This window comes from Elephantulus edwardii, unplaced genomic scaffold, assembly GCF_000299155.1.
Source record: "Elephantulus edwardii isolate Elephantulus edwardi_28Jun2011 unplaced genomic scaffold, EleEdw1.0 scaffold00209, whole genome shotgun sequence".
Lineage (NCBI taxonomy): Eukaryota > Metazoa > Chordata > Mammalia > Macroscelidea > Macroscelididae > Elephantulus > Elephantulus edwardii.
Genome location: NW_006399959.1, coordinates 2,686,705 through 2,698,754, shown reverse-complemented (window position 1 = coordinate 2,698,754; position 12,050 = coordinate 2,686,705). Strand labels below are relative to the sequence as shown.

Below are 12,050 nucleotides of genomic sequence, written 5' to 3'. Positions count from 1 at the left end.
CAACCTAAATTTAAAAAAAATAATAATAATAATAAAATTTTTTAAAAGGATATTTATGTTGTGTTTTACGCTCTGCTTCATTTACATTGTGTTCCACACAGTCATTCCCATATATTGTTATTGTTGTTGGTTTTAAGTGCCGTGAGTCGTACACAGCTCATAGTGACCCTATGAACGAAAGACTGAACACTTGTATAACTTTCATCATTTCTCCAAGTTCATAGTTTCCAGAGGTGAACTATTTCAGAAGTGGATGCCACTCCTGCTTCCAAGCTTGTTTTAATTGGGGTTTAACCAAACACTGTCCACTATGGGTAACCATTATTTCATTTGACACATCAGTGTCACAGTGTTTAGCATCACAGCAACAGCAGTTACCTCTGTACAGCAAATGGACAGACCAGAGCTATACCACTTAGAAGAATGTTTGACCAAAAACAATTCAAACCAGGCCTGAGGGCCGCAGATTAAAAACCCACTTTTGGCTTGGTAGCATAACTTTCTGTGCACTAGGCCAACAGAGCTCTCTCTCTGTTGTTGTTGTTAAGTGCTGTCAAGTTGGTAGACGACTCATAGCTACCCTATGAACCAAAGACCTGGACACTTGTAAAACTTACATTGTTTCTCCAAGTTCATAGAGTTTTTTTAGGTAGAGTGTTCTATATATGTCTGTATGACCAAGTTGATGAATTACATTGTTTAGCTGTTAGGCATCTTTGCTGAGTTTTTCTAGTAGTTTTGTCTTTCATTGAACATGGTATAGTTCAGTCTTCTGCTATTATTGTAGAGTTTTCAGCTTCTCTTTACAAATATGTTGACATTTGATGAATGTATCTTGTGTTTGTGTAGCTATTAATTATTGTTATGTCTTCTTGTTTAATTTACACTTTGCTCATTATGTGATGTCCTTCCTTGTCTCCCCTGCTGGTTATTATCTTCAAGGATGTTTTATCAGAAATTAATAATTCCACTCCAGGTTTGTGTTTTTGGTGGGGTTTTTTTGATTGCTGTTTACTTTCTATCTTTTTTCCTCACCCTTTGATTTTCAATCAGATGTCCTTATGTTTGCTTAGCTGAGAATTTTTTATTGGGACCTCAGGTGATCTTGAGGAACACAGTTTTCTGTTTTAACCACTACTGATGTTTTCTAAACAGGAAATTAAACCAAACTTGACAGAGAGAATTCAAGACTATGATGTATCACTTGACAAAGCCCTTGATGAATTGATGGATGGTGATATTCTGGTGTTTCAGAAGTAGGTATTTTTTGAAGTATTGTGCTGCGTGACTTTTTTTCTCACAGGTCTCTAAATCCAGAAACTTGATCGCGTGTCTACCCGGCATCTAACTTTGTTTAGTGTCTGAGAAAAGCAATACAAGTGAGCATTCCCTGAGTTTTGGAGTTACTGTTAGGGAACACTCTTATCCTTCAATGTTCTTATCTTGTTTTCTAAATATACTTGGCATGCTTGTAGTTACTGTTAGTGGAATGGCGAAAGTCTCTGTAGAATAGCAAAATTGCTTTACTTCCTTTAAGATACATGTTACACTTGAGGCATTCTCACCTCTCTACTCCTGAAGTGGACCCAGTCTTCCTTACTCAGAGGGTTTCTTTTTTTTAAAGACTTTTCTGTCTATAAGTAATAAAAGAAAACCAGACAGACACATATTACTAAAAGGAAGAAAAAAAAAATACATATTATACCTGTGTTCACTGCAGCAACTAAAGTGCTAGAATATGCGATTCCTTAGACCGTGCCGCCTCAGAACACTTATTTAAAATCTCTGTGCATGTAAGACAGAGTATTGACCCAAAGTGCAGGGTTCAAATCCACCATCGATTCTGTGGTAGGAAGAGGAGGCAGTCAGCTTCCATAGAAAATTCGTACCTCGGCCACTTCCTGGGCCAGTTCTATTCTGTCTCTAGGAGTCATAATCAACTCAATGGCCATTGTTTAGACACGTAATACTAACAGGAGGACAGTCTTAGGTACTGAGTATCTGTATGTTGCACTCGGCTTTTTGGAGACGGCTCTGAAGTCAGGTATTGGCAGGTTTTTTCCTGTAAGTACGGTGGCAGGTACTTTAGGTTCAGTGACTACCGGCCCTGCTTAGCATAGGAGCTGCAGTTTGCCAGCAGTGTCCTTGTATCCTCACCTTGTCTGCAGCAGTAGTGAGGATCACACAGTTTGTGCTGTGTGGTTGAGACTGTCATGGGCACAAGCTCAGTGGTGGTGGCTCACAGCACACAGTTCATATTGTCCAGGAAGGCCCTGCTTAAAAGGCACCTGGGACAGGCTCTTGACCTCATGCTGGAGGGATCTGCTGGGATGTGGGGACCTGTGTAGTTTCCACTCTGCCTGCCACCTTTTCTTGTCCCTAGGGATGACCCTGACAACGATCACAATGGCTTACCCACCGCCAAGGAGTATTTCCAAGACCTCTACCACTGCATGGATGTCACTTTCTGTGATAAAACCATCTCAAATGACCCTGGATTTGTCATCACTTTATCTGATCGGATGAATTATGTTCAGGTATTGAGAAATGGCATTCCCGGTCATTAGAGTCCTCACTGCTTTCTAGTATAGAAAACCTGATTGCTTTTTGAGAATGGTGGCTGAAGTCACTCTCAAGATGTTTGCTTCAAAAAGAGTTGATCCTATCTCTGTTGTTTGGGGCTGTTTCTCACTGGTGGAAGTGAATGAACCAGTGGGTGAATGTTGCCATGAGAACAAGATCAGGTTTTCCTGGCCCCCATTAGCCCTCTGGAGTTTCTGCCACACACTCCTCTGTAACCCATGCAGGATTCATGTTAGAGCAGTGCTGGTTTTAGCTCCTTGGTTAAGGAACTCTGTTGACAGAGCCAGCCTCAGGGTCTTTGATTCAGATTCACTAGTTGCTTCTTAGAAGGATGTACTGTTCCTTCTGTTAGATTTGCCTCCTTGAAGACTTAATGGTGGGTTGCTTTGAGTCAGAATTGATACAGTGGCAGTTGATTTAGTTTGCAACCCTGCTTCAGTACCAAGTATGTACTTACAAACCGGCATTTAAAAAAATCATCACCGGGGAGCTCTGGTGGCCTAGTGGCAAAAAGCTGTATTGCAATCCCAGAGGTATGCCGTTTGAAACCACTAGATGCTCTGCCGGAGAAGGAGGGGCAATCTCCTCCTGTACCAGTCAGATCCAATTTGACGGTATACACTCAAAAAGAATTTAAAAAATCATCACCGTCACATTTAAGTGAAGACCCCTTTCAGAGTGACCTTTGCCAGGTATGTTCTTGCACAGTGATCTACCGAGAGTTCAGGGTATTTTTGTTGTGAATTGTAATTGCCTATTTGTTTCACATTTCCTCAATAACTGGAAACAGAATTAGGGGATAGTCCTCTGGATGCCACCACTGACTTCACTGGGAGTGGGAGATTCAAGGCCAGAAGCCCGAGATTGATTGCTCTGAGGGAGAGGCCCACCTCTTGCCAAACTTTTTACTGCTTCTGACACCAACGTTCCTTGCACAACACCCTCTACTTCTGTGATGGGTTTGGTGATTCTTTTTTTTTTTTTTTCAATCTTTTACATAGATTTATTAATTTCACGTATTTTTTTCATGAACATGAACATTAACTATGCACATAGAGCTCACTTGATGAACTCACAGAATTCAGATTGACAACATCTACAGAAAAAGACATTGGATAAGAAACTCAATATCAGCAGTGCAAACAAGACCAAGGGCTGACTAAGGAACAGACAATCATTTACTCATTTGCAGATTCAAATTGAAGCTGAAGAAAAAAGTTCATGAGACTCAAAATATAATGTTGAGTCTGTCTCACCTGAATTTAGAAAATGTTGTTGTTATGGGTTTGGTGATTCTTCAAGTGGCCACCCAGAATTCACAAACTGTACTCCTCATCATTATGAGGTTTATTAGGGAAGTGTAACAGATGACAGTTCAGTATAAGAAGAGACTCAAGGAATGACTTGGTACAGTGTTTTAGTTAAGACAGTTGGACTGTGCAGCTGGGCTCTGCAGGCTCACCTCTCCTGCTGTCTCCCTCACAGCCCCATCATCCTTTGTGGCTCTTACCCCCTCACCTCTTGTGGCTCTCAGCCCTGTCACTCCTCATGCCTCTCAGCCTTGTCACTCCTCATTACCCCTCGTGGCTCTTGGCCTCGTCACTCCTCATGGCTCTTGGGCCTCATCACCCCTCGGGCTCTCAGCTTCTCAGTCCCATCACCCCTCAATGGCTCTTACCTTTCTCATTCAGTGGGCCCAGAAGCCCACTGCCCTGTCTCTTGCTGGTCTCCTGGTTATGCTGCCACCACTGTTAAGTCAGCTTTTCTTTTTCAGTGGTCATGAGCCCCCCCTGCTTAATTTCCTCACCTTTAATTGCTTGCTAAACAAAAGATATTGACTCAGAAAATCGTCAGTTTACTATGGTGATGAAGAGTGGTAACAGGGATAAGATCCCATCCTAATCCTCTGTTAGTCACAAGTGAGACGCTAAACATAGGCTAGGATTTAACACATATCTCCAGATGGAGGTAGTTGCAACACATTGTGACACGGAAGACCATCACTCAATACTGGAAGCTTGGCCTAGCCAGGGTAGCAAATGCTATCAAAGGTTCCAGGTGACTTTTTTTAAAAAAAATAAATAAATAAATAAATTAGTTTTTATGTACAATTTGAATACACTGTATTTCACGCTTTTTTTCATTCACATTTTGTTTCATATAGTCATTCTCATGCATTGTATTTTATAAAATTAATCACATTGAACTATGCCCACCGTTACCCCATCTTTTCAAGTCCCCGCAGGATCTTTTTCCTTTACCCACTCAGGTTGGAAACCACCTGTGCGACCCCCTGATTTCCCTTCTGCACATTCTCACCCCTCTGCTCCTACTTCTTCCCCACCTTGGGCCTTCATACACATTTTACTAGTTATTCTTCTAGTTATTCTTCTAGTTTTACAATAGTGGCCTTAAGCAGTATTTGTCCTTATGTGACTTGAGTTAGTTAACTCAGCATAATGCTCTCCACCTATGTAATAGTTTTTGAAACCATTACTCCTAAGGACAGGGTTCAGAACTGTTCATAGGGTCGCTGTGAGCCTTAGTCAACATAGTAACAACAGAAAGTTAACAGGAAGAAGCCCCAGAGCTCCCTCTAATTCCAATGAGCTGTCTAAAAAGCTTTAAAAAAAAGTTCTGGTGGCAGAGTTTATAGCATAGTTCTATAAACTATAGAGTTTATAGTATAGTTCCATACACCATACTGGTCGCAGCATAGTCCCATCTCAATAGGGATTCTGTGTACCTTATTTGCATTCTTATCAAGCTGTTCATTAATCTTTGTGGGCCACAACAGACATATTTGGATAGCTCTACCTAGTCATTGTATGAAAATCATAAAGACTATGATTGTTTTTAGGGAGCTCTAATGGCCTAGTGGTAAGGAGTTGCACTGCCTACTACTCAAAGTCATGCTGTTTGAATCTCCAACAGCTCTGTGGGAGGAAGATGAGTAGTCTCCAAAGACCTGGAAGAGGGTCATCTGTGGGTCGGTTACACCTTGACAGTACATAACAGCCTGACTGTTGTTAGCTGTCCTTGAGTGAATCCTGACTTACAGCCCTCCAAGTACAACAGACTAAAGCCCAGCACCCCCCTAGCCGTGTCCACTGTCCTGGGCCCTTTGCTGCAGTTACTCAGTCAGGGCCTTCTTCCTTTTTACTGATCCTTTACACTTTTACAAGCATGTTGTTGTTCTCTAGAAACTGGCTCCTCTTGATAACATGCCCACAGCATGTGAGATAAAATGCTTGAACATGTGGGTAGACCAAGACTATGGACAGAAGGGCCATCTCCACCAAAGTAATTCACCCCACCAAAATACCCTGAAAGTAACTGGTAAGAAGTTACGCTTAGCAGCAGATTTGAGTTCTTAAGTGAATCTTCCCTTCTGTGCGCTTCTCACCTCTCAGGTGGCCCAGGCTGTTGCTGAGAGACTTGACACAGACCCCATGCAGCTCCAGTTCTTCAAGTCCCAAGGGTAAGCCATGTCCACAGACGCTGGTCTTTGTGGTGCTTTGGGGGCTTCACAGGACCCTCTTGGCACTATGCTCTGTGGCTGCCACATTACCTGCCATGCCATTCCTGCTGAGCTCCAGGCAGAGATCTGCCCTTCAGCATCCTGACCACTCTGCTTCATGATCCCATCTAAACCCAGGCTTCCTACTGCTTTGTCCTTCACCCTGCCGCACAAGTCCCCCTGCAGTTCTTTGGGAGCACACTGGTGACGCAAGTGCCTGCAGTTGTTGCAGGCAGTGGTGTGCTTAGATGTGGCAGCGGTGTGCTTCGATGCTTGCCCACTTATGCGCTTATAGGTATCTGCCATAGGCAAATGAGCAGGTTATTTATGTGCTGTTTTTTTGTGTAGTTGTAGAGATGGCCCAGGTAATCCTCTTAGACATGATTTTGAAGGCACTTTACGAGATCTGCAGCTCTTCAAGCCTAAACAACCTAAGAAACTTTACTATCAGCAGGTATGCGTCCAAGCGTGGGCACTGCCGGATGCACAAACACAGGGTGGCACAAACCCGGGGCAGCACAGACCCGGGGTGGTGTAGACCGGGGCCTGCACAGACACAGGCTGTGGTGTATGGGAATGCTTCTGAATGACTCTCTTCTCTCAATAGCTGAAAACAAAAATCACAGACCTTGAAAACAGCCAATTCCAGGATGAGGTGAGTCTCTCAGTAGCTTGCATTTTCATTATTTGTGGAGCTGGCTGCTTGGTTTTGTCTCACCCCAGACCTTGGAAGGAAGGCACTCTGAGAAACACTCTGAAGTTGGACAGCTTGCATATGGGAGTGGCCTGACTTCTGTCACCTTCCTCAGCTTAAGGGGTTAAGAACAAGATTGAGCCATCCAGCTCTCCTAGTAACCACTTCCAATTAACTGGGAGATTATTTTCACTTTTTTAAAAATGGTGATTAGAGTAAAAGTTTACAAAGGAAGTCAGTTTTACATAAAACCGTTGGACACATTTTGTTTTACTACATTAACCACAGCTCCAGTATTGTAACCACACTTTCCCACTGCCTTCCTGTGATTCTCCTTTCCATTCATCCTTCTAGCCTACTCCTTCCTGCCTGCTGAGCTTTCTTCCTGGGGGAATGCTGCCCGTATGACATTATTGGTTGGTTATTCTAAGAAGAGAGTGCCTTCCTGGTGTTACTCTGTAAGCCTGTCTGTGGTATGGTTGAAAGTTGAGCCATGGGGATGAGTTTTGTTCTAGCATCAAAGGGTAACAGCCCCAGTCAGGAGATTACACCACACTTGAGGCTGTGCTGGTCGCCCAGAGCACCATCATGCCACCTACAGGCAGGCCCCCTTGGGCTTACTGCACCTGTGGGTCTGGACCTCGGACTTGTGCCAGCTCCTGAGAGAAAACCATGACCAGCCACGCTTTTCCTTTCTTTCCTATCTGTTCTACTAAGCCCCTACCTGCTCTTCAAGGGTGTGTGTTCTGGGTGGGAAATTTCTGAGCTCTCTCACTTTTATTTAGTCGAGTGAGTCATCTGGGCCTATCTCAGCTCAGCTGGTCCAGTCCAGGGGTTGGGGAAGCTGGGAGCTGGGACCCATGGCTATCGGTCCATAGAGACCTGTCCTGTACGAGTCTGGCCACAGTGGCTCTGTACCAGCCTCACGCTAGGACTTCACCCAGAGGCATTAGCATACCTCCTCACTGTGCTGAGAGCAGAAAACCCACAGGCACAATTGTGGGCACCTCTTCTGGTAAGCCGTTCTATAAACACAGGCATTAAATCTCAAGGCAACATTCCTCAGGATGCCCCCTCAGTCCTGGATTGTACTCTGGTCTGGGGCCTGTCCTTATCATGGCTGAATTCACAAGCTATTGGTTCCATGTCCTTTACTCATCAGTAACTAAACCTCGGCTGACTAAAAGAACAGATGCTGCTGTGTTGGACAAAGTTTAGCCAGGAACTTTTCAACAGGCATGGTGAGACTTTGGACATGTTCATCTGGAGGGCCCAGTTCTTGGAGAAGGATATCTGCCTACATTGGTGGAGGGTCAGCAGAAAGAAGGTGTTCACTGAGATGAATTGATGCCATGGCTGCAGCAGTGGGCTCAGGCACATTGGAACTTGTGATGATGATGAAGCATCAGGCAGTTTTGTTCAGTTGTACGTAGGATCACTCAGAGTGATCTGATGGCAGCTACCAATAGCATCCTGACTCTAGAGACAGATCCATATCCGCTTCTTGCTCCTCGACCCCCTCTGAGTGCGTTGTCTCTTCTCTTTCAGTATCTCAGGGTATAGATTATATTGGCATGACTGACACCATGTAAAGAATCCTCCAGTCTGCCCCTGTGTCTAGGTGGTGGGCATGGAGTTATCCGCCACTGGAGGGTACAGAAGAGTGTTCCCTATGCACAAGATTGTTCTCCAGGGTGGGGAGGTTCTGCCGTGATGCAGGCTAAAAAGGCCCTGGAGACACACTAGATGCAACATTGTGCTGCTAAAACTAAAGCATTGTGCTGAAACTGACTGCCAGCTTTTCAAGTCCAGCAAGAATGATGAGGCAGTCTGCGCCTGTATAAATTTACTGCCTCGAAACCCCTTGAAACAATTCTGCTCTGGCCTCCAGGCTTACACTGAGGAAATTGCTGCAGAGGCGCTGGTTACTTGAGCCAAAAACAAGGTCTTGGTAAGTGTGACACTGGAGGGACAAAGGAGAAAGAGTACCAAGGGAAAATAATGAAAACATTTCAAAAGCGTGTGATCCTAAAAGATGACCAGGAGTTCATGAAAAGCTTCACAGCATGGATGAATCTTGAACAAATAAGGCTGAGGGACAAAAGTATACCACAAAAGGATGATTATGGAATAAGACCACTACCAAAATGTCAGGAAAGGTTTACACACAAGATAGAATTGATTTTAGAGGGTTAACAGTGATGACAAGGAAGTATCACTGAAAAAAGAAAACAAAACAGGTGTAATGGAACACATCCCCATCCATGAAAGCGTTAGCAGTGGGTGGTGCTTTTCCCTCAGCTTCCAGCCCTGTGTTCGCTCCCTGAGTGGCAGGCAGGAGGGATACACCCTTTAACTGATTGTACCCACATAGGACATCACCTTCCAGCACTGTTCCCTGCTCTTACAGCATTTTTGAGGTATATATACCATTGTTTCAGAAGTGCAGGGCCGGTCCTGCATCCCTAGTTAATCTGGGAGCTTTGTTGAAACCTGTCCACCACTAATGACTCTCCTAGTATTTGTAATACTTGTGCCAAAACTTCCAGCATCACAGCAGCATGTAAACCGCCACAGTGTAGCAGACAGACAACACTTCCTGAAGAGATCAGAGACTCCACCCTTCACTAAGGGTTCAACACAATGTACCTGGCGTAAGCAGCATTACGGTACATATTCAAAAGATTAACATTGTCATCATTTCCATATTACATCAATCCATGGTGAGTATCCATGGAAGCAGCAATCAGGACTGGAATGTGCATTTCTTCTGACAAGAGACCTGTTGAAGGTGCTGAAGAGCAACACTGTGTGCACCTAATCCAGGCCATGGTACGTGTTCTCAGGGGCTTCATGTTTATGTGAAAGCTAGGCAGTGAATAAGCAAGGTCTAAAAGAATTGATGCCTTTGTGATTGTGATGCTGTAGAAAAATACTGACCATACCATGGTCAGCCAGAAGATCAAACATCTGTCTCGCAGGAGCACTGTGACTGCTCCTTGGAACCAAGGACAGTGAGTCTTCATCTCACCTACTCTGGGCAAGTTGTCAGAAGGGTCCAGTTGCTGAAAAATAACATGGTGAGAAAGTAGAGGATCAGTAAAAGAGAGGAAGACCCTCAGTGAGGTAGACTGACACAGTGGCTATAGCAGTGGGCTCAAGCATAGCAGATGTTGGGAAGAGTGCAGGATCAGACAGGGTCTCTTCTGTGGCACAGTGGTCACTCCCCTGCACATAACACCCCACAAATGAAATGTCACCAGGCTAACGCCAGTGCTTCTAGAGAGGTAAAAAGGAGCTCGGACTACATGATGGCACAAAGGACTTACCTGTTGGCTTCAACCATTGATAAAATAAATAGGACCTAGACCAACCTCTGTGAGCTAATGGAAATATTTTCTTTCTTATCTCCCCTTGTGTCTTGTCTTCTAGGCTGAGATGGAGACATCAGTGGAAATTGTGCCAGCACAAGAGATTGCGAAGGGCTCCATTGACACTGTAGAGAAACGCAAACTGATCCAGCAGCATCTAGTCCTCCTGCTCCACGCCCACAGATGCCAGCAACGGGAGCAAGCCAACAGTGAGGTCCAGGCCTGCTCGCTCCCGCACTGTCAGACCATGAGAAACGTTCTCAACCACATGACCCAGTGTCAGGCTGGGAAAGCTTGTCAAGGTGGGTGCTGTGGGCTGGAGTTTTGGTGGCAGAGGTTTAGGGTGGAATAGATGTCTCATTCTCAAGCAGCCCTTGTCAGTAAGACCATGGGAGCCTGTATACTGCCTCCTTTCTGGGTTCTATAGGACATGTTTCTGAGTCCCCACACACCTGCCTCTTTCCCACTTGGCAGGCACTCATCTGCTGAGGGAAAAGGCATTTGGGTTTTACAGTGGTTTATGAGCTGAGACCAGAGGAGCCTGTCCCTTCTTCCTTTTCACTTCTTTCCGTCTTCATTGCAGACATCAAGGTCTTGAGCCACGTTGAGAACACACACCCATGCATGCACCCTCCAAACTCAGAGTGTCTGGCTTACAGCTGTTTGCTAGATTCTGACTGCCTTGACCACTCCCTCTTGGTCTTGAGGCTCATCAGGAGGACAGCAGAGCAGTCCTGCCGGCTGCCCCTCCGCGTGGCAGTGGCCGGTAGCCACAAAGGCAGCGCCTCCTGTTGCATCCTTCATCCCCCTCTTCCAGCAGACACCCCACCACACCCCCGGCTCTTACAGAGGGATGATACTGGTCCAAAGACGTGCTTTCCTTTCATCTTTGTCTTCTCTCCTGTTCTTTATGCTCATGAGCCTTGAGGAATCGCCCCCTATCCTCTGACATTTACGAGTTTCCAGAGTAGCCTGACAGGATGGAGGAGGTGATGGGCAAGGCTAGGCCTTGAGAAATGAAACCGCAGCGTTACTGAAATGAAGACAGAGTAGAGGAGCAGTGCTGGGAGCCCCTCAGCCCCCTCCCAACTTCCCATTGGCTGCTCTGCCTGTAGATCTTCAACTGCAGGGGTTATATGGCTTCATCTTTAAAGATAACTCAAATTTGATCTTTCTTAGTGACACTGCAGAACAATGAATTGTTCTTGTACTGCATTTGCTCCATATTTCAGGTTCAGTTGTTTTTGCTGTGCTGTTTTGTTTTGTTTTGTGAGCTGAACCTTAAGCACTCATCACTCATAACATTGCCTCTGTGGGAAGCTTTTGTTTGGCATTCTCCACAGTCAGCTTACAAACATTTTGGAAAACAGCCTGTTTGTAAGTTTAAGACTGCCTATACTGCATTATGGTTCCACTTGTTACCATTTTCTTATGGACTCTGGCATTGTGATTTAGGTGTAAAGTGTGAAGATTTGGATGGAAAAATAACATCCCATTTTTCTGGTCATAGTTGCCCATTGTGCATCTTCACGGCTAATCATCTCTCATTGGAAGAACTGCGCACGACATGACTGTCCTGTTTGCCTCCCTTTGAAAAATGCCAGTGACAAGCGAAACCAACAAAGTAAGTGAGCACTGGGGGTAGATAAGTCTGGAGGTGAGAAAATGAGCTGTTTGTCAAGACAGTCCAGAGAGCAGGTAGGAAGCAGGACAGAGCTCACTCACCCCAGGTGTCATGGCCAGTGAGGGGACCTCCACAAGGTAGAAACATAAGGCCCAGGATCAAACTAAGGTGCATAGACTTGTTCCTGTGGATGGAAATGATGTGGGATTCTCTTTCTGCCGTGCGCCACCTCTCTGCCTTCCTCTGACAGGCACTTGA

At 45.0% G+C, this 12,050-nt stretch overlaps 1 protein-coding gene across 1 annotated transcript in view; it reads left to right on the top strand.

Moving 5' to 3' along the window:
- Positions 1–12,050, top strand: part of LOC102865208 (ubiquitin carboxyl-terminal hydrolase 7-like) — a 73,569-nt gene extending 61,519 nt beyond the window's left edge. The window contains exons 20-26 of the mRNA XM_006897478.1: positions 1,156–1,256; positions 2,384–2,537; positions 5,997–6,064; positions 6,452–6,557; positions 6,711–6,758; positions 10,230–10,470; positions 12,043–12,050. Coding sequence (XP_006897540.1) covers positions 1,156–1,256; positions 2,384–2,537; positions 5,997–6,064; positions 6,452–6,557; positions 6,711–6,758; positions 10,230–10,470; positions 12,043–12,050 — 726 coding nt within the window. The remainder of the gene's footprint in view (positions 1–1,155; positions 1,257–2,383; positions 2,538–5,996; positions 6,065–6,451; positions 6,558–6,710; positions 6,759–10,229; positions 10,471–12,042) is intronic.